A 22,617-nucleotide genomic window follows, 5' to 3' on the forward strand; every position below is an offset into this window, starting at 1 on the left:
GCAGAACACTGAAATGGGCATATTGCATTGACTATGTTATTTGTATGCCAATCATAATCAAAAATAAATTGCTATGTTCATTCCCTGTTATGCTCGTTCCCTGAAACCAAGCCGACACTGGGGGTGCGTCACGGCCAGAAACGTCCGACAGCGAAAGGGTTAAGAAGTAAAGGAACATTACAGGTTAGCGATTGCATTAGATAAATTGTTAGCCTTTTTGGCATGAGCCATCTATCCTGGCTGTAGTCCCGACAGTGATTTTACAAGTGAAGAGACTTTGTTAGAGGAAAAAAATATGAATAGAGTAAAGGAAAGCCATACAGATCTGGCAGTTTGAAATCGCGTTAAATTTGGTGAAAAGTGGTGATGTTGTGTGGAGGTATGGAACGTTAGCAATAATTCCGACGTGCACGTTTCTGAAGAAAAAGCTTGTGTTAGTGTTCACAGTGGTGCCCCACACATGCATGCAGTAGTTAATATGAGACGCAAATAGTGCCTGGTAAATTTGTAATTTCAACTGTTCTGGAAAGAAATATTTTTAAGGCCGTTGTGGCTGGACCATCCCAATGAAGTGGAAAGGAGCGCGTTCGCTTTAGGAATGACATCGCAAGCCTCCAGACCAGAGACAAACAGGCTGGTATGATCCACATATAGAATGGTTGTTGCCTCGCTTTCTGCAAGGGTTCATCGAGCAATAAGGTTCCCAAAGAGCTCCAGCCGCACGGGAAGGTGCGAGGTGAAATCCGGCAACACTCATGCAGGCGGCTGTTCCCCCACTCTCCATTCCCCCCAGCCGCACTTTGCTTCGCTGCACCGCTCATTCTTGGCTCAGCAGCCGTCCGATATGGAGGTTCCCATTGTTGATCGCGCCAAGTACGAGATTTGTTCCGCAATTCGCTTTTTGCACGCCAAGGGGACTCCCCCGTGGATATTCATCATCAGTTGACAGAGGTGTATGGCGACAAGTGCATGTCCGTTCAACACGTCCGAAAGTGGTTTAGGGAGTTTAGTGCCGGTTGAAAGAAAGTCCACGATGAAGAACGGAGTGGAAGACCGTCAGTTTCGAAGGTGGTTATCAAGATGGCCCGACGCAAAGTGCTTCGGAAGAGGAGGATCAACATCTGTGAACTTATTGCTCAGATTCCTGGAAGTTCTTACGGTACAGTGGAAAGAGCTTTGACTAAAGTATTGGGGTATCAGAAGTGTTGTGCTCAATGGATACCGCGGCTATTGACATCAGACTACAAGGAGAAACGCCTTGACTGTGCTCGCCAGTTTCTTCAAAATTGTCAAGAAGATAAGGAAGGATTGTTGGACTCCATTTTTATGGGAGACTAAAAGTGGGTGTTTCATTTCACTCCTGATATGAAATAAAAATCCCAAGAGTGGCGTCACCCAGAGTCACCAGTTGCAAAGAAGTTCAAACTCCTTCTGCTGGCAAAGTCATGGCCACTGTTTTTTGGGATCATAAGGGAGTACTGCTGATCGATTTAATGGAACCTGGGACAACAATCAACTCTGAGAGTTATTGTGCAACACTATGAAAACTCAGGCAAGCTATTCAGAACTGCCGGCGAGGACAACTGGCAGCCAGTGTAACACTGCTTCACGACAACGCCCGACCTGACGTCTCCTGTCAAACCCAGGAACTTTTGACAAACTTTGGGTCGACTGTCATGCCCCACCTACCGTACAGTCCGGACCTTGCACCTAGTGATTATCACTTGTTCCCCAAACTAAAAGAACATTTTAGTAGCCAACGCTTCCGGAGCGATGAAGTCGAAGAGGTGAAATGCTTCCTCAGTGGGTCGGCGGCAGACTTCTACGACACTGGGATACAGAAATTGGAGCACTGTATACAAAAATGCATAGAAAAAGATGGCGATTATGTAAGTTTCATCTTTCCAATAATGTAAATTTCTATGAGAATAAACAATGTTCTCTACTTCTAAAATTGATGGGAACCTTATTTCTGGATCAACCTTCGTATGTCTATCATGTCATTAACGTAAATGTCGAAGGGGACCTAAAATGCTGCCCTGTGGGACACCTAACAATATTGCCGTCCAAGGAAATACTATTTCCAATGACAACGCATTGCCTGCAATCAAGCAGATACGAACACAACAAAATATGTCATTCCATGTACACCGTTTGCAGTCAACTCTTATTAGAATCTTGTGTTGCAGACTGTCAAAAGCCTTGCTGTAGTCAATAAATATCCAGACTACTAGGTTTCATTTTTCTAGCTTCTTGATTAACACCTGCTGAACAAGCAGTGCAGTTTCGGTAGAGCAGGTCATCAAAGCTGTTTCTCCATCGCCAGGGTTTGTGTCATGCTCTCCAACCATGATTCCTCGCTCCTTTGTGCCCTCCAGAGGGGCACGGTCATGGCCCCCCAAACAAGGGGCTTAAATCACCACAGCAATGAAATTGCAATTTTTCGCTTTTAATATGCTTCAGTGCAATACATTGCATAAGCTTCCCTGCTTAACTCAACTGTAATGCGGCAGAGGTGACCTTAGGAACACTTTCTAGACATTGCAAACAATATGTGCATTCTGGTCAGAACTACACCTGACTTAACATTCCGACACGTCGGCATATGGATGGCCGTTGTGCAGTTTAAGAGCACGAATACGCATGCTGGTTGTGGCTTGAGGAAATGTGATTTCTTAAACAAGTTTCAATGCCAATGCCCTAGACTAAGCTTCACCGCAATGCAGTTGTGTTATGCACTGGAGCTTCTGTAATGTATTGCGGTCCATCACTGCAGCAACGTCAGAACCAGCTTTGAATGGGTGTCATGTGAGTTATTAGATGTCTCGGTGCTCATACTGCGACAGATGACGGCACATGTGCGCATGTATAGTCGGGAACATGTGCAAGGCTGTGTTGCAGTCTCGTATATGGAGCTTGCAAGATGGGCGAAGCAAGGGCCCAAATCACCACAACCCTGCCGGAAATAGCTCTAAATCCCTGCCTGTACACTTCTTAAGGGTTTCGGTGCTTTTACCGTAATCGGAGATTGCACATATAATACTATATTTTCAAAACTGAGCTCATTGGAACATCTTCCTGTTCATGCTATGCACACAAAAATGAGGAATAAGGGAAAAATTATGCAGATCCCACACCCTGTGGGAATTGATGTAAGTGAAGCTTTCCATGCTGGATGCTCTGATTGACGATAATTAGCAGTGTTGATGGCTAAAGCTTAATTTCTTCAACGTTTAGGCTAACACGAGATTGGCGAATTGATGTTAAACGTTACCTTGTGGGCACCACTGCTGTTTGTCTGCGTAATAGGCAGAACACACAGGGAGAGGTGTTTGCATGAGGCATTGTTGTGGGCCATATCTTATAACCCGAGAGGGTTAAGTGTTGTCATTTCCTCATATGGCACATCGCGTTATGGCAGAAGTTTTAAACTTGAATTGGATTATGGGGCTGTACGTGCCAAAACGACACTCAGATTATGAAGCACGGCATAGTGGCAGACTCCAGATTAATTTTGACACCGTGATGTTCTTTAATGTGTCCTAAAATCTAAGTGCACATGGGTTTTCTATTTCGCCCCCGTCGAAATGTGGCTCCCGCGATTGGGATCAAATCCATGACCTCTCACAATGCCATAGCAGCAGAGCTAATGCAGCGGGCACAGAAGTGTTGATTTGACGGTCAACCACTTCTGTAGTGTTTCCTGGACGCTGCAGTGTGCTTTAATTAATGCGGCTCTGCTTCTGCACGCCGTGTGAATTGCCCGCTTGACATATTTTCATTGTGTTTATTTTTTCAGAAATAGCAGCAACGTATTGTATTGTGCCTTGAACATAAGCACACCGCAACCGCTGTTGTATGTTAGTGGAGTTTCCTTGCCTTCTCATGTCACTTCCCCCATCTTATATGGGAACTGCCTCTTCTCCTCCCTCTTCTTCTCTCTACAGTTCTATCTGTGTCCCCTCTCGCCTCGCACATAAGCGCTGCAGTTTCTTCAGTGCTTCTGAGGGGAGTCACGGATAATTGCAGCTGTCAGGTGGCTAATGTGATAACGGCCAGGGAGCTCCAGAGGACATTGTGCACATTCGATGCGGTGGGGTGAAAACAAGCTTCTCCCATCTCCTTTCTTCTCTTACTTGTGCCTGTCATGTATATACACACTCTGAACCCCCCCCCCGATGTGGTGTGTGTGACATCAGCAGCAGTCCACAGCAGCAGCTGGAGTGGGAAAGTCAGAGGAAGAGACAAAGAAAGCTTCACTTTAAAACAAAATGCGTAAAGGTTTCTATGCTTACCCAATGAGGAAACCCGTCCATCACGTAAGATGATTGCTTTCAAGATAAGGCCCGCATGAGCGAGCGAATTGTAAGATCGGGCCTGCGCAGCCGTGCCATAAGCAGCGGCCGCTGATGTACAGTTGATAATGGTTTGCATCGAGAGGAGGCAGCATCATTGACCACATCTACGTATGACGTCTACCTAACGTGACAGTTCAATTACGTCACGTAGAACAGCACGCATTGGCCAATGCTCATCTTCCATGAAGCAGCAACATCATCCAAATGCACCATAATATAAAAGGAGTGAACAGTGCTACTACTGGCCTCTGCTTCATACTCATGCTGGTCTCAGTTTAACATTTTGGTGTTGCAAATGCGCTTCTCCATTTCATGATTTTTTTCGTGGCGTTTCTCGCAATTATATGAAACGCAGCAGCATATGACGACACAACAGTAGGTGATCAGTCGCAAATGCTTATGCATCATTTAGATAACTCCCACAGGATACTCTGCATGTAATTTTATCTTTTTCCACTTTCAGTACGCTTCAGCGCTATGGTATGCTTGACCGCGTAACCTTGCTATGTCCAGTGTTTGTGACCCCTTCCCACTGTTGGTATACTTCATCACAATGCTAAGTGCATGGTTGAATGCATAACACCACTGTATTGGGATGAAGCTAACTTATGGGTCTGACATTACAGTTTTAATTTAGCGTACGCAACTATAGCGTATGCTATACGCTAAAGTATATATAGCGTATGCTAAGCAGCACACATTTCTTTAGGTTGAGTTGGCCTGTGAGATGTTCAGATCTTAAAGGCCATGTGCCGTCATTGCGGCTATCTCCCGACTGTAGCTATAGGTGGTGCTAACATGTCGGATGTTTCTTTCGTTAGGTTTCAACTCACTCGAAACGAGAAGCGATCTCGAAAACACCACAAGGTTATCCATAATACTCTGTCGAAGCAGCCTGAGACTAAGCGAAAGCCATTTACACAGTCAGTTGCAAAGAACGAAGTCCATTTTACAAAAGCAACGCCAAATTCAATTCGAAGCTGGCAGCCGGGGCCGCCGCCATGTTTCACGCAAATTCCGCAAACCACGCAAAGACACTAATGCTAAATCTGAGAAATAGTGCGCGTACGCTATACGCAATAGGTCGTTTAGCGTTCTGCGCATGCGCAGTGATGACCCACTATTTTATAGTGTACGCTAAACTAAAACTGTCTATTATGCAGCACATTTTAGATGCTTGCTGGTTTTAAAGTCCGAAAGCTGAGATACAACAGCGTCGCACACTATCACGTGAGGAAAACGAGCCGCTGCATGCAGCAAGTAGCATCAGCATAAGCACTAGATTACAGTTGAACAGCTCTACAATGAAGACCACAATTAATTTGCCTGTAAAACAAAGAAACTTATGCGTCCCTGGCGGCTGATTTACGTTTATAAAACGAATGCCGCACCAGTGCCGCCACTGCCCCGCGAAGATGTCACCAGGGTAAGCTGTGCGCTAGCGCTAACAGCAGTGTATTTGAAGAGCATGCTGATATTACTAGTTCTGTTGCCCTGCTCCAGGATTCACTCACCTCGTATGCTACTTGTTGTGACGGATCAACGGCTGACGAATGCATGGATAGGCCGCGAATGTCAACGAAGGCGACCAAAAATTTTGCAGCAAGGGAGGCTTAGGGGCACTAGACAATCGGGGGCTTTGCTTTGCATGGTTCCTGCATTTGGTTGGAGAGCAAGCTGGGAACCTCAATGGAGCATAGGGTGGCTACAGTAGAACGTGCTGTCAGGGATACCTTGCAGAGAAAAATTAGCGGTCTATTTCATTAAGTCTCTCTTGAATTCTTGTTAAAGATTTTCTTTTGTTGAAAGTGCTTAGCTATTGTGAGCAGTGAGCTGCGCAACCTTTAAAACAAAGTGACCTGCATAGCAAAGGATTTTGAAGGTGCGAGCACTTTGTTAAAAAGGCGTTTGACTACATAGATACATTCAGAGCAGCGCTTTCTACCCTTTAGCCCATGCAGAATTTGTAGGTCCTATTTGCGCCACCAGGATCTGCCGATGTACTGCAGTGAAGCCTTTAATATGTGTCCCAATGTCTAATGCTACGGAGTTCAATATATCCATTTAATGTCTGAGCAAGTTTGATGTATGAAGTTACATATACATGTAATTCTCTTGGTGATTCACCACCTGTTATTTAAGCAGTAATTCTATTTATAATTGTTTCATATAACAAGGTTTAATTGTAATGAATTATTGCTATACGACATTCTTTCCATTACTATAACTAATACTCTCAAGCTTGGAATCTCCCAGCTTCCTCATACAGTTGGCCAATGGGACAGTGCACCTGACACAACAAGCCATGTCGTACACTTACTCTGTGCATATTCACAGCCCATGCAAGCTTGTGCTGAAAGCTTGTTGCTGCTTGCAGAGGTAAACGTTTCACTTGACTGTTGTAATGATATCGCTGACTATGTGATGGAATAAACAGTTACTCCACAATAAAACATAGTATGAAGCCATTTTGTAAACATGAGCTTGAAGTAAAACTGTGCCATGCATCGTCGAAAAAGGAAAACAACATTACAGGGATGAGGATACTTATCGTGGGCTTGTCTCTATAGCTTTTATGTCTTGCTTTGTCCACATTATGCTGCACAGTTTAAGTTGAAGCGGTTATTGGCTGGCAGACGTCTTCCCATCATGTTACTACGAGTTTTGATGAAAGCAGTCTTGGCCAGCCTCTCTACCCCTGGTTCTCTGGCTTAGGTGCTGGTGCCTCCAGTAGTTCAGATTTGAATGGGTGCAAATTAATTTTCCCTCTCAGTGAAATCATACCAACTTTCCCAGGTTACCGGGCTTCTACAATTCCTCCTAAGTTGAACTTGTTCAACAGCTTTACCGAGTACTTTAAGTAGGCAGTGTATTCTATGTCGTAGGGCAAACAGAAAATTAGCATAAGCACTCTTGCTTTCAGGCTGCCATAGACTTCGAGTTAAAAGTGCAGTCGAGATCAACATGTCCAACCTTGATCCCTCCAGCCAATGTGCCAGCCTTCCCTATGAGCCACTACTTGCGAAGGTGAACATACCTTCTTTGTTCCATGCAAAACATTTTGTTAACTGTTTCCAGGAAAAAGTAGTTCAAGCATAAATGGCCAACGCATGCTCTTCATACCAGGTTGCCATGTATAATGGAGACGATAGGAAAGTACAGGCCAGCGTCGCTGTCCCAGATCCATCCGGCAGCTTTTCTGTCACAGGTCCATGTGCCCTAACTGCTGGTCTTCAATGGGAGTTGACACTGTCTCCTTCTATAGGGGGCATTTTCTGACATGCTCTTCTGTGGGAGAATGCCGCATTCATAAAAAGAAACAACAAAGATTGGACACAAAGTGGTGCAGCTCATTAAAAGAAAATTACTTGCTGGGTTCGCCACTGGGCCGTATGCGTCGGCGCTCGTGACTCGACAAAAAGCAGCCGCAGCGGCACGCGCAAGCTCAGGCTTCACATAGTTTCGCGCCCATCGCAAGAGGGGCACCTCACGGCTACATTCGGATATCGCCGGCGCACAAGGAGGAAGTGCAGAAACATGCACGCTTGTAGTCTCAGAGGGACGCGCATGCGTGCAAACTCGATACCATGGGTGCACAGCTAGAAGGGAAGAAGGGTCGTTTTGCCACACGCTTGCGCACCCTGTAACATTTTGTGGGCGAGTGTACATGCTAGACATGTCTGTAGTGCTTATTTTTGAAATGTGATCCTTTGGGATGTATAATACATATAATATGCATCTTAGCTTTGTTGTGCATTAAGAAGAATTTTTTTTACAAATACTATATAATTATCTGAAAAGATGAATGTTTCTTTAGATTTCACACATTTCTTTTGCTACATTGTAAATGTATACCCTAATAGATTAGTGTTTCGTATGTTATACGTTTGCCGATAGGAGACTTACTGCTGCCATGCGAGGGCCTTCAGGCACATTAAAGCTGTATGTTGCAGCTTTTCGCCTGGAGGACACCCAACAAAGTTTGTTGGAAATAAAACCATTTCTGGTATGGTAAGTCGAAAATTCTATTTCAAGTCGCTGCCTCTAGACCCTTCGTGCCAACCGCCATTTTGGCAAGGCTGTGTGATGTCTGGGAACAAGGCTGCTTCGATGGATTTCAAGACCAGATAGCAGCCTTCCTTCACACACTCTGGCACCAAAAAGGGCAGCACAGGTGTCAGTGTTACTTGTGCTACAATTCCTTCACTTGTGCTATAAATAGCAGCAGCAAACTGCCAAGATGCAAAAGCAAAACAATGAATGAGGGCCATAACGTATTTCCCAGCTCCTGAAATCAGTTCCAGTTTTTCCAATAGACAAAAGCATGGCCTTCAAGATCAGCTTCGATTACCAGTGGGAACAGTTTCCGAGGGTGCCAATTCATTTCATCAAGACTCAGTGTTGCCACACTGCTTTTGATTGAAGTGTGAGAAAAAAATATTGAAGTGAACGTTTTCTAACACATTGAATGCAGTCAAATTTTCTTTCTGTTATGCTTTCCTTTTATTTCAAAGCAAAAAAAAACCAAAAATCTAAGAAAGCAAGAAGCAAAACAGAAAGAAAAATATCTCAGTATAGGGCATCATTGCACAGTGTTGTGAACCAGATGTGCACGCCTGTGAGGGTGATGATTGGCCAAGTGTGTGCACTATACATTCAGTGATGCTACAGGCATGCACTCTGCTGTTTGCGTTTCATTTGACGCTGATAGTACATCCACACAATGTAGCCACAGGGACAAGTGAGCAGTCAAGTGAAGCTTTTTGAGATCATGTTTAGTTGGATCATGCAAATAAAATGCATTAATTAATCATATGCCATTAAAGATACAAGCACAAGTACACAAATTACTGTGCATGACAGGAGTGGCTGCGAAGATGTATAAGGCTCACACAAAGGCCGGACAGCAGACAAAGGACGATGATATTTAACTCATTTCGCCAGGAAAAATGACTTCGAAGTTTGTGCATTAAGTACGAAGAAAATCCGAGGATACCTAAGCACTTCTTATGAGTTGTGAATACTTTAATGTCCAACTGAACGCCACTGAGCAGTCCGAGTTATGAACTCCTCGCGGGCAAGCGGGCACGTTAAGACGCTTGGCACATATTGATTTAGCTTAGCCTCACCGAGGCGCAGTTAGAACACACACAAGAGCTTGAGTAGACAAGGAACAGGTGGTAACACAGGCTTGCGAGAGGGAAGGTGATGTTTTGTCGTAGCAATGCACTCTCCCCTCGCGAAGTAGCGCAGCAGCAGATGTTCCCCTTCACTCGCTTTCCTCTGCTGAGACACGAGCCAGCAAATGCAAGCTAGTGTCATGAGCGCGCCTCGTGTGCTCACATGGCGTCACAGTCAACGGGAAATTAGGCACCGTTTTGCTGCTACAGGTGCTGCCGGCTTTTTCACTGAAGGAACCATTTAACATTCTTGCATAAAAAAAAATCCCGTCACTGACCAGATAATAAACAGCAATAAAGAAATTCCGTTAAAAGTATTGCATCAAACCAGCTCAGAGCACGAAAGATTGACCAAAGCTGTCAGGCTTGGCTGCTGAAAATTAATGTCTTGTAGCAAGGTTTAACGAGCTAAAATGATATGCAAGAATACTCAGAATGATGCGAATGCTCAGATGCTAAGCTCTGCTCTTGTGCAGGAGCTTGGCAATGCAGCTGGCATAAATGCCAGTCTTCTGACTACTACTCTGGTTTCATGAAAAGTAGGTTATTCTGGCAAGAGTATCACTGCAACATCACTGCAGTGCATTTTTACTTCACAGTGAGTAAGTACACTTTTACTTCACTGTGTCAGATAAACAAGTCGACAGACGCTTGAAGTGGTTCAACCACGATTCACAGCTGGAGAACAGGATAGCAACCATAGAATTTGGCGAGATGATTAGACAACAGGCAAAGGAGAGTGGACAAAAGTTGGAGGTGAAAGCTGTTCTGTTTGACTGTGGCGAGGTGTAATGGAGTCGTCAAGCAACAGGCAATGGCGATGGTGCTTGCTAGCGTGCTGATATTGTTCTGGCTGCAAGGCACATAATGGCGATTACTGCATTTTATAGTGTCCCATTTTTCTTTAGATGACAAAGTATTTAAATTTGTGTATTGGTTACATTTGCAGTGACATCCAAAATCCAGATTTGTACTGGGCAAAGACAATACTTCAAAATTAAGTTCAGTGGTTTTACATGCCAAAATCATTAAATGATGATGAGGGATGCAATAATGAGAAACTGGATTAATTCTGACTACCTGGGTTTAACATGCACCCAATGCAAGGCGCACAGCATTTTTTGCATTTTGCCCCGATCGAAATGTGGCCGCAGGGGCTTGGATTTGATCGCACGGCCTTGGGCTTAGCAGCCAACACCAAAGCCACAGCACCAGTAACATTAAAACAAAGCAGTGATTTGATAAAGCGTGTAAGAGCACAACAGTTTTTAAGCACTGCTTCATGCTAAGGTCTAAGTTCGGTACCGTCACACAACAACCACAATAATGAGATGAACAACGGGGGTAAAATGCTAAATTAAGCTGCAAAATTATGAAACAAAAGCCTTTGAAGCTGTGAAGTTCTTTAGGAACTTGCAAGGTGTGGACATTTGGACATGCAAAGGATGTAGCCTTTGGAAACAACTTGCCAAGTTAATTAGTTGTTTTTTACTAAAGCAATACTTCATCACAAAGCAAATAGCTATAATTTCAGTATGCTCCAAGACTGAATGCCCTATGATGAAAATTTCTATTGCATTTCTAGCAAGTTATATGGAGCAACCAAAGGTAAGAGACATTTGATGCTAGTGTTCAATAAATTTCAGTTATTAGACAGCACTCGTCCAGTGCCCTTCCATGTGTCTTCCATTGCTTCCGCACTGATTAGTAAGTATGATGCTAGTGACTGCAATAGAATACGCAAAGGCCGAGAAAATAGCAATGGCAATGAAGAGCTATTGCTTGAACAAAAAAAAAAAGAAAGCATAGGTGTAGTGCCAAAGCAGAAAGGAGAACATGAACGAAAAGTATGTGCAAAGTCATACATGACAAGAGAAAGCAGCAGGCAAGATGTGGTGAGCAGGGGGGTGGGGAGGAGTATTCTGTAAGAGCCCACCTAGTGGACTGTCCATTTCGGCCGCTACTGATTGGCTAGGGCTGCTCGTCTCCTCCTCTCACAGAGCTGAATCCAATCAGCAGTGGCCGAAATGGACAGCCCACTAGGTGTACTCTTACAGAATACCCCCCCCAGGAGAAAATGATGAGATGGATTCTTGCCTTGTGAAGTGCAGCAACTGTTCTTTTTTTTTTTTCTGTTCAGAGCGAACGTGAGTGAGACTGGAGATGTAATGGTGATATGAGGCTTTGATGTGGAGATAAGCTGTGGTCTGGGATGAAGCACAATTTTGGTTTCCAGCTGTGGATGAATTTCCAGGAGACCCTGCAGATAAAAGTTTTTTTAGCAATTAATAATTCACGTATCTGGCGAAGGAAATCATTACAGTGAACATGCGGCATAAGCAATAGACAGCCAGGCACATATAGCAAAAGACAGTGCCACTGTAGAGGAATGGAGACAGGGAAGAGCAACAAAAAGTGATCAAGCATGTGCAGGGAGAAGGGTACAGAAAAACTACAAGGGATCACACAAAGGAGATCAGTTTGACAGTGACGACAAGAGCAGCACTTATGAGCACAAATTTCAGAAGAAAGTAGCAAATTAATTGGGTCATAAGTTGCCAAAGAGCAAGCACTTTTTGTCACGAATGCTACTGATGCCAAGCATCAGTCCTGGCGCTGTTAAGGAAGTGACGGCGCAGTTGTGGCAAGGGATAGCAGCAGGTGTCTCATAAAAATGGCAGTGCCGGGCAGTACTGGGCTACAGTGAGCCAAGTGTACCAACCTGTGCTTCTTGAAATCTGTCGCCTATGTCGAGTTGAAATGTACTGCTAAAGTGGGTGTACGTCGGAAAGACTTTCTCGCCCGTGCGGCGCTCGTGCCGCGCTCGTGCCGAGTTGGTGATGGCGGATTATTGATTTAATGAGCCATCTTTCGTCTCATTAAAGATGTTTTGCGTCTCCTCCCGGGCGAGGAATAGGGGCCATAGTGTAGACCAGGCATGCTCTCCTGAAGCAGTACCTTCGCTCGTGCAACGCTTTTTGTACGCTGCTCTCTGACTTTTAAATGGAATATTTGAATGGTCCCCTTCGATATAAATAAAGGTTCTTCAGCAAAACCATGTGCAATAAATCGGTAAGCGGGAGCCGCAGAGCTAGCGAAACGGAAGCAAAGCAGGCAAGTCGGACGTACATTTAAATTAAATTATGGGGTTTTACGTGCCAAAACCACTTTCTGATTATGAGGCACGCCGTAGTGGAGGACTCCGGAAATTTCGACCACCTGGGGTTCTTTAACATGCACCTAAACCTAAGCACACGGGTGTTTTCGCATTTCGCCCCCATCGAAATGCGGCCGCCGTGGCCGGGATCGGATGTACATTTAGACAGAGCGTTATTATAAGCTCAGGTGCTCTCGTGAGGGCTCCGTTTGCCGGTGACGTATGCCGTCCTGTCGCAGTACTGGTAAAAATCCATTATATCGTCGGGACGAAAAAAGCACCCCGCCACTTCTATAACACCAGTCGGAACACTGCGGCCGCCATCACGTTTCAGAGTGGTCTACGGCCATAAATTGCATAACGACTTTCGCTTTTCCCAGCTACAGGGTGCTAAATGTGTTTCGACATGCAGACATGCATGTTCACGCGTATCTCTTGAAGGGTGCAGTATGCACCGATAACCAACACATCATGGACACGGCGTAATGCTTTGGCATTACGCCGTGGCATTAAGTTATCCGATTGGTCCTCGATATCACAGGTTCACTGATCCCGTCGCACGTTCCGTATGTTACCAAAAAGCGCAACAAACCTACCGGCAACATCCAAGGAGACGCAGGAGGAACACTTATGCACGACGCATGGCACGCACGGCTTCGTCAAGAAAGGAGACATTGATTTGAAGGATCGCCAGCCGACACACGGCAAAATGCGCGCCTAGGGACAAACGCATACGAAACAAGCAAATCGGCTTCTCCTCCGTAGTACCTAGGCAAAGGGAGAAATTTCAGGCGCAAACGCCCCCAGATTTTCTCTCTCGCACCCGCTGAAACGACTGGCCAATCCCGTGAACTGGCGTTTCCTCTAATGACCGTCTCGTGGCCCTACCCCCTCCGCGCGCTAGGAGAAAAGTGTGGCGGAAATGACGTAGTAGACTCTCATTTTTTTGCTGCTTTTTTATTTTTTTTTGTTGCATGGCCACGCCTTTTGGGCCACAATGGCGGCGTTGTTATGGTTTTGAGCGCTCACACGTGTTGCTCTGGTAGGTTTCGGGCCGTGGCAAAGGCGCTGAGTGGGCGGGTTTGCGTTAGTCACCGTGTCTTGTTGCGCTGTGTTACCTGCACCGTGCTCTGCCAGATGTTGCGCGAGCGCGCGCGCTCCGCGCGCAGCGCGGCGTGGTTTCGCGAAAGATGTAAACAAGAGAGGAGGGTGGCCCAAAAGGCGGAGCATCGCCATGAGCAACGCCAAATTCCGGTTTCACTTTTGCTTCACAAAGAGTGACGTCAGGGCCTCTCCTTAGTTTCCTTCCTCCGTGGATTCCAACTAGCGCCTGCGAATTTCTTAATTTCATCACTCCACCTATATAGTCTTCTGCCGTCCTCGACTGCGCTTCCCTTCTCCTGGCACCCAATCTGTAACCCTAATGGTCCTCCGGTTATCTAACCTACGCATTAATGACCTGCCGAGCTCCATTTCTTTCTCTTTGTGTCAATTACAATATTGACTATCCCTGCTTGCTCTCTGATCCATACCGCTCTCTTCCTGTCTCGTAATGTTGCGCCTAACATTATTCGTCCCATCGCTCTTTGCGCGGTCCTTAACTTGTTTTCGAGCTTCTTTGTAAGTCTCCAAGTTTCTGCCCCATGCATATGTGTCAGCACCGGTAGAATGCATTGATTGTACACCTTTCCTTTTAATGATAATGGCAAGCTTCCAGTCAGGATCTGACAATGTCTGCTGAATGCGCTCCAACTAATTATTATTATTCTATAAATTTCCTTCTCATGATCAGGGTCACCTGTGAGTAATTGACCTAGGTAAACGTACCCCTTCACAGACTCTGGAGGCTGACTGGCGATCCAGAACTCTTCTTCTCTTGCTCGGCTATCATTATCATTATCTTTGTCTTCTGCATATTAATCTTCAACCCCACTCTTACACTCTATCCGTTAAGGTTCTCAATCATTTGTTGTAACTCGTCCCCAGTGTTGCTGAACAGGACAGTTGTTGTCTTCAAACAGAAGATTGCTGAGATATTCGCCGTTGATCCTTACTCCTAAGCCTTCCCAGTTTAATAGCTTGAATACTTCTTCCAAGCACGCAGTGAATAGCATTGGAGAGATTGCGTTTCCCTGTCTGACCCCTTTCTTTACAGGTATCTTCCTGCTTTTCTTGTGTAGAATTAAGGTAGCCGTGGAATCTCTGTAGGTACTTTGTAGATGTGAAGCTTGTGTTATATTAATTGTGATAATGGCAGTTCATTATTCGAAAGCTGTTCGATACGCGACACATCGATTCAATTCCCTTCTCGCACTATTCGATTTGGCTTTAAAAAAATTGGCAGTTCCGGCGGAAGGTGAAGCACTGATTGCGATAGCAAATTATTCGATAGCTGTACGAAGTAAGAATAGTAGTTTTATCGGCCGTTTAAACTTGTAAACACTCGCTTACAAACTAAATTAACAATGATAGAAAATGTAAGCGTGACTCAACGAAGACGTGGAAAGAAACAGACACACGGAGACAGCACTGTCTTTGTGTGTCTGCTTCTTTGAACACACATCGCTCGATGACAGCGAAAACTGTCTGTGGAAACGCTGCAGTTAGGAATCGTGGCAGCAGCCGCGAGCCAATTGACCTCCGTGCATCTGTCGCTTCAACGCGTACTAAACGTCGAAAGCACAGCGCACACGAAGCTACCAGCACTACGCACACTCTGCAAACATCGCAGATCGCTTTGAAGATGAGGCCCGCGCGGGCGCACACTTTAGCCACGTCGCAGACCGCTTTCAAGACACAGAGCGCCGGCAACGCTTGCGTTATGAATGAACACACTGGATTACGAAAAAGAAGCAGCGCGAAATCGCCCGCTGAGTGCATACAGTGCGACGCAACTTTAGAAATAATATTGAAGTGTCCAAGAATTTAAAAGAAAAAATATTGAATCGTCGTGACGGCACATCGCAGTCGCCGTAGGCGTCAAAGTCCCTTAATTTGTTAAAACGAAATTGTTTTTGAACAGCTCTGATAACGTCCACACAACAATTGGTTGCTTGTGGACTGTCAAATGCTCATATTCAGCGGCCTAAAGCTCACAGCACGGCGCGAAAATGCTCTCAGTGAATGCAGGCGCGCAGTCGGTCGCCGCAAACCCGTGCGATCGCTGCATGCATTGAGGCTTCGTTCTGTTATGCGCCACATGGTTATACAGACCGCCCACTATAAGAACATATTTCACATAGTTTGTGCTCAGCGACTGCCGACCTTTCACACAAGAAGCCGGTTCGGGAGACTCCATCGCGGCGACCGCGCGCAGTGGCTTTCACTGTACGTATTCGGTAAGAGATAGCGTCTGTAAACGATTCTGTACTTTCAGTTTGCCCAAGATTATTATTTCGACAGGGGGGCTGCCGCGTGGTGTTTTTATTAGCGCCGTTAGCCAAACCTATGAGGCGCGCGCCGCGCTATCCCTCATACTACACAAGGGAGGCGCTTCCGACAGACGGGGACTCTGTAAGTCCTCGCCCCCAATATATGATTATGAGGCACGCCGTAATGGAGTACTCCGAATTAATTTTGACTACCTGGGTTTCTTTAACGTGGACCCAATGCACGGTACATGGGCGTTTTGGCATTTCTCCCCCATCAAAATGTGGCCGCGGCGGCTGGTATTCAATCCCAGCTCCTCAGGCTTAGCAGCTAAGCTACTACGCCACTAACGCGGTTTACACCTGTCTTGTCGAGTGACCGAATGACGTGGCGGCATTTTCTTTCTTTGTGTGTGCACCTCTTTCTAAACGTACAATAACATCGCAAATTAAAGGACATCGACAGACGATACGCGGCCCACGTCCCGACCATAATCTTGTAACGCATTCGGAAAATGCGCCAGCACTGACGTCATGCAAGCCTCGTGATGCAACCAGGTGGTGGCGGCACGAACGGCGCAAGCGCGAACCAATTGCAACAACAACAATGGTGGACGGTGGGTGTCGGAATTTATGAATCAGAATTGGGATTGCGTGTGTTATGTGTACACTGAATCAACGCTGGATTTGAGCAGTAATTGACTGAAAGGTAAGGCAACAGCTCTCTCAGGTGGCATCACCTGCTTGTGAGTGCAGTCGTGCGACTTGTTTAGGGTGCTACGTGTGATTCATCGAACGGTTTGCGGCATATGATGTCGGGCCTCTGCCTAGCTGTCGTACTAACTTGATTGCACAACGTTGACAAAATGATCGGATATTAATTTGTGACACCGCGCATTTGATTATGTAGTATTCTTGTCAGTATATGTTACTGATGTCGGGAGGACTATTAATTTTGTCTTACCACAAAACCATCATTCTATTTTGAATGTGTTACGCCCGAATTGAATTCGTACTATTTCCGTGTTGGCCTGCATTCCTGTTAGTTGTCATGTTCGCGTCGTTTTTCACGTGATCAGCCAGTGACACACTGATTACTTTGCATACTCCGCCCACATTTCTAAATACCTCAGCGGAAAAAAAAAAAAAAAAGAAGCTTTTTGCTAAGGGAACTAAATGCGGCTTATGTTGACGTTTTCTTTTTCTTTCTTTTTTTTTAGTGGTGGTTGTATTACTGGATTACATCACGAAAGGAATTCGCGTCGTCAATCCTTTCGTATTAACAAGGACGTTTGAGGTTATTCCGGTAACCAGTGCCATTGTGGGTGTGTGTGAGAGGCACGTCGCAAGCGCGATCGATTTCGTTATGTTGAATGAAACCTCACCCCGTTACCGTGATGTAAAGAGACTGCGTTTGCCTCCATATGTTAGGCTCATGTTATGGACATTCTAATTGTGGGTTCGCTAGTTAAAGTGCTACCACGGCGAGTGAAAGGTTTCTAGCTGCTCAGGTTTACTGGCGATGCTTGTGTTCGCCTTCACCTTCGTGTGGTGGCAAGTCCCTGTCGGAAGCTTGGCACAGTTTCAGGGAGGTCTCTGCTTGCCTATACATATGCAAATATTTTTAAGTTGTCACAGTCGCTGAAGGTTAAAAAAAAAAAAACCGGCTACATTGCGTTTGTGAAGGTAATTTAGTGTGGAAGCAGAAAGGTAGTTTTGAATTATCTGGCAACATCTGACGCAACTTCTACAGCAGCCTTGTTATTTTAGTAATGTGTGCAAGACAACAGAAACTTGTTTCATTACTGAATAGCTGAAGTGCTGCGAAAAATAGTTGAACTTTTGGATGATTGTCAGTATGCTTGCACAATCATTTTCGTTTTTATTTGTAATATAATGGCCACAAATTAAAGAAACCTGCTCATTGCAGTCCTCAGTAGTGTTCTTCAAACTTTTTGCGAATTAATTCATTTAGGACGCTCACTGTTTCATTTAGTATAAAATGACTACTACGGAAAATGCTTATAAGTGCACCTGAACACCTGCCCTTAAAAAGAGCAAGTTGGACGAGTGACTTAGGAGTACTGATTGACTCCCGATTAACTTTCCAGGATGTTCGGACCATTGCTAATGCGTCCTACAGAAAGCTAGGCACACAAAGTTCTCGTATGTTTTACTGTGTTCTACATTTTTCTTTTGTGCAGTCAAAGTTAGTTTTCGGTTGCCTGAAGTTCTATTATGACCAACGAAAAAAGAAAGTAAAAACGAAAATGTGTTCAGCAACATTTTGTTTGAATCCTGTATGATTTGTTCTTGGGGCACCATGTTTACAATGAGTGTGCGCTGCATATGATTAATGTTGTACCCCTTGGAAGTGTGGTGAAAATAGTGTGATTACTTAGTTTTATATAAGCCTGTCCGTACTCACTTTTCCTTTCAAGAGTTAACCTCAGCTCTAGTGCTTGCTGTGCCTCTACTAAACTTGTGTAATCTGACAAGTTTTCTATGTGGGCTTCTCAATTAACTCTAAACCCATAACATGTTTTAACCTAACAAGATACCTTGTATTTTTATGTTGACAGATTTAACTCTCGTGTTTGCCCTTTGACTAATTTCTGCCTTCAAGTTGAATTCGAGATTGTTATTTGATTGGGGCGAAATGCGAAAACACCCGTGATTTAGGTGCACGTTAAAGAACCCTAGGTGGTCGAAATTTCCGGAGTCCTCCACTATGGCGTGCCTCATAATCAGAGAGTGGTTTTGGCACGTAAAACCCCATAAATTAATTTTTTGAGATTATGTTATTTATACTTTTCCCAGTCTTCTTCCTTTTTTGTTCAAAATTTTCCCCCCCAGTTTTTGTATTACACAAGCATACTATCGCCGAGGCCTCCAGCTGTTCATAATACTTTCAGAAATAAATGAATGAATCAATCAAACAAATCACTGACAAAATATGAGTGATTTGTTGTCGCAAGGAGGTCACTTTTCTGAAACCTTTCATCAGAACAATTGTTAACATGGAGGGCAGTTATTTAAAATGTATAGTGAATTCAATGCTAATATTTTAATTTGCCCCTGTTTGCAATGCCAGCATAGTTTTAGCAAATAAACATGACAACAGTTGTGTGAAAACATTATATAGGAGTTACATTAGCATCATACATTGCGATTTTTTATTCTGAGTTAAGTTCTTGTTGTGCTTGCCATGGTGGTCTGCTGCTGAGTACAAGATCAAGGATTATATTCCTTCCCACATTGATTTCACTCCAATGAAGCAAAATCCAAGAACCAACTGCACTGAGATTTTCATATGCAATAAAAAAAAATCCAGGGTAGTCAAAATGAATTCAAAGACATCCACTAGGTATGGCTTTGAAAGATTAACCTTCATTAATTATTATTATTACTTCTTGTCACTTCCAGCACAGCGCAACATTACATACATTGTGGCTATGCGTCCTGTGTACTAAAACCTGTCTACATAGTGCTTAGTTATCACTGGCATGATCAGGCTCATTATTTAGGGCATTCATGCGACAATTGATAAAGTGGACCCCATTTATTGTCATCTTGGTGTTTATTTCTCATCTAATTTAACTTGGACTAAGCACGTTGAATAGGTTCCAGTGAAAGCCTGTAAAATGCTAAATTTTGTTAAATGCAACTTTCGGTTAGCTCCTCCCAAAATTAAAGAACTACTTTACTTTTCAAACGTAAGACCAATATTAGAGTATGCCTGTATGGCCTGGGACCCGCAACTCAAAACTTTATATAATATGCTCGAGCATGTGCAAAACCGTGCAGCCCATTTTGTCTGTAGTAATTATGACTTTACTTCTAGTATTATTGCACTTAAGGATAGCTTGGGATGGGAATTATTAAGCACACGCAGACAAAACATGATATTAGAAATGCTTTTTAAGATTTCTTTCAATACTGTTAAAATAGATAAAGAAACTTACCTTTTACCTCCTCATTTCTTATCTCACAGAAGTCACCACTCTTTAAAAATAAGAGAAATTATTTGTAGAACACACGTCTTCCAGTACTCGTTTTTCCCACACACAATACCCCAGTGGAATCAGCAACCGCAGGAAATTGCTGATTGTTGCACTGAAGTCTCGTTCAGAGCATTGTTGAATTTATAGAGGCGTGAACATTCCTGTTGTGTTATTCTTGTTTGATCAGTTATGTATTTTATCCGAGCATATGTAACCCTGTGTATTCACCCCCCCCCCCCCCTGATATAGTGCCTTCGGGTGCTGCAGGTACTTGAAATAAATAAATAATATTTGGGGCACATTAAACATCCCCTGGTGTTCAAAATTAATCCGGATTCCCCTACTACAGCTTGCCTCATAATTAAATCATGGTTTTGGAATGTAAAACCCCAGAATTCGATTCAATTTAACCAGGAGCATAGCCAGGGAGAATGGCAAATAGACAAGGCTTCCCCTCCCCGCTATAAACACACACACAATGTGCACATTGTATTACAAGCTGCCTCCATAAATATTTTTTTTATTTATTTACAGCCACTATACATTTTATTGCTAGACATGACAGACTGTGGGAAAGTATGCAAGGTTTCTTTGTTTTCAATTTTGGTAAGCTTGGAGAAGTTATTCTATATGTATTATATATAATATGATACAGCCATGCAGTAAGAGGTTAGTAGTGAAGGAGTTCACCACTCTTTCTTGCTTTGCAGCATTTTACGGTCTATTTGTAGAGACTCCTGGTTTCATAATGTGCCATAATTCTGTTGTTTCAGTTTAAAGTGTGGCCATGGGACTGAAGAGGGGCAGCGCAGGCAATTCTGGCCTGCGTGCAGAGCTCCTCCAGTTGGCTGCCCGGCTCCGCCGTGAGCATCTGTTTGTGGACTCCGAAAAGCGAGAGCTGCAGCGGTTGAATGAGCGTGTGCAACGCTCTGTTGAACGCCTCCAGCATCTGTCTTGGATCTGGCGGCAGCAGCGCAATGCATTGGATGCCCTTGTCCTTGGTCGTGATGGAAGCCCTGCCTCGTGTTGCCAGCGCCTCAATGCCCTTGAGGCTGCATGCTTCGTGGATTCGTATCGCGTCCTGGGCATTCATGACGTCGCCTATGCAACACTGCTTCGCAGCCTTCGTCAGGATCCCTGCCTGGTGGCTGTGTGCCTTGTGCGTGGCCCTACAAGTCAACTCCAGGCGGCCGTAGACATTTTAGTGTCATGTGTGTATGGCTGTGGGACCCTCTCTGAAGATCAGACACTCATGCTACAACTGTTGCGTGAGCTGATGGTGCTGCAGCTGGAAGGTTGCGACAATGTGCGGCGCCTTCTGCAACATGGCTCATGCGCCTTCAGTCGTGTCTACAAAGCCTTCACTGAGGGCCTTTCTGGTGCACAGCTGTTCCTGACTTCAGCCCTGCGCACAGCACTGATACAGGTAAAACCATAGATGCAACATCACTTTGCTGTGGAGGGGTAGTTTTTAATACTTTTTTTAATAAGTAACTGCAGTATGTTCCATTTTCTTGTTACTCTCTGGGCAGTAAGACAAAGGGAGAAAGATCCTAAGGCCTCCTTCACACAGCTGTCATCCATCCTGTTCCCTCCCCATTATGGGGGGAAGAAATGCTGGTTACACAATGTAGTAATGCTTTAATGGCCGCTGGCCAGCACACATGTTGCTACAGTGTGAACTATACTTTCGGTTGGCTGAAACTAAAGTTTGGCGTGTTATAGAGCAAACAATGCAAGTAATCTTTTTAATGACTGAATAATGTATATAATACAGTATAAATAAATGACTGGGTAAATACATCACAGTAAAAATTTGCTTTGTTCAAGTCAAGCAATATAAGCATTTCTCTTACTGTGACTGCTGGCAACCAATGAGCACAAGGGCTCTGGAAAGCATGAAGGCAATGCGGGTGCCCTCAGCAGCAGTCGGTAGCACATGGGAGTCTCCTGATAGGTTGGTTTCTTAAAAGGTGTGACTCCATCATTGGTACAGTTGCACAAATACTTATGAGTTACCTATGCTGCCGGTAACTTGTTTTCATGGAAAAAACCAGCTCGGAAAACCCTCTCCCCTGACAGAAGCTGGCGCTGTGACATTGATGGGACAGAGCAATCAATGGCTGTCAATGAAGCCTAAATGTGATGTGGTGATAGAAATTCTTCAACAAATATTTTTTTAAACGTGAGCATATATGCCCCCACTTTGAAGATTTGCGATGGGGGTGTATGAAGCTCGGTGATAAACGTATGCACAGCGCCAAGAATGAGGTCAGCGGCATAGCTGTGGCAGTGTATGATGGATGACCTAGAAAAGAATTGGTGAGCGGTACTGTGGAGGACGTCATCGGCACCGCTTGCGTCGTGCCAACTCGCACAAGTAGCACGGCGCAGAGCAGATGGCTTCATTGCCTCACATAACTTGGTGCTTGGAGAGGCACATAATTAAATTTTGTATCAGCGCTTGGCAAGAACAGTTAATGCTTCATTGTTGTAAAGTAGTATGGAGTAAGCAGGTCCTTCTCGTTATCTTGCAAAGAATAAGATAAA

At 44.5% G+C, this 22,617-nt stretch overlaps 2 protein-coding genes across 2 annotated transcripts in view; one reads left to right on the forward strand and one right to left on the reverse strand.

Annotated features, from left to right (window-relative positions):
• Positions 1-14,112, reverse strand: part of LOC140212845 (zinc finger transcription factor family protein 17-like) — a 35,546-nt gene extending 21,434 nt beyond the window's left edge. Inside the window, exons 1-2 of the transcript XR_011895182.1 lie at positions 13,292-14,112; positions 7,482-7,646 (exon numbers count right to left, since the gene is read on the reverse strand). The gene's annotated coding sequence lies outside the window, so the exon portion shown is untranslated. The remainder of the gene's footprint in view (positions 1-7,481; positions 7,647-13,291) is intronic.
• A 2,556-nt stretch (positions 14,113-16,668) lies between these two features.
• Positions 16,669-22,617, forward strand: part of Gapvd1 (GTPase activating protein and VPS9 domains 1) — a 189,215-nt gene continuing 183,266 nt past the window's right edge. Inside the window, exons 1-2 of the mRNA XM_055062940.2 lie at positions 16,669-16,772; positions 20,841-21,493. Of these exons, the coding sequence (XP_054918915.2) occupies positions 20,855-21,493 (639 nt within the window). The 5' untranslated portion in view covers positions 16,669-16,772; positions 20,841-20,854. The remainder of the gene's footprint in view (positions 16,773-20,840; positions 21,494-22,617) is intronic.

This window comes from Dermacentor andersoni, chromosome 1 (assembly GCF_023375885.2).
Source record: "Dermacentor andersoni chromosome 1, qqDerAnde1_hic_scaffold, whole genome shotgun sequence".
NCBI classification, from domain to species: Eukaryota; Metazoa; Arthropoda; class Arachnida; order Ixodida; family Ixodidae; genus Dermacentor; species Dermacentor andersoni.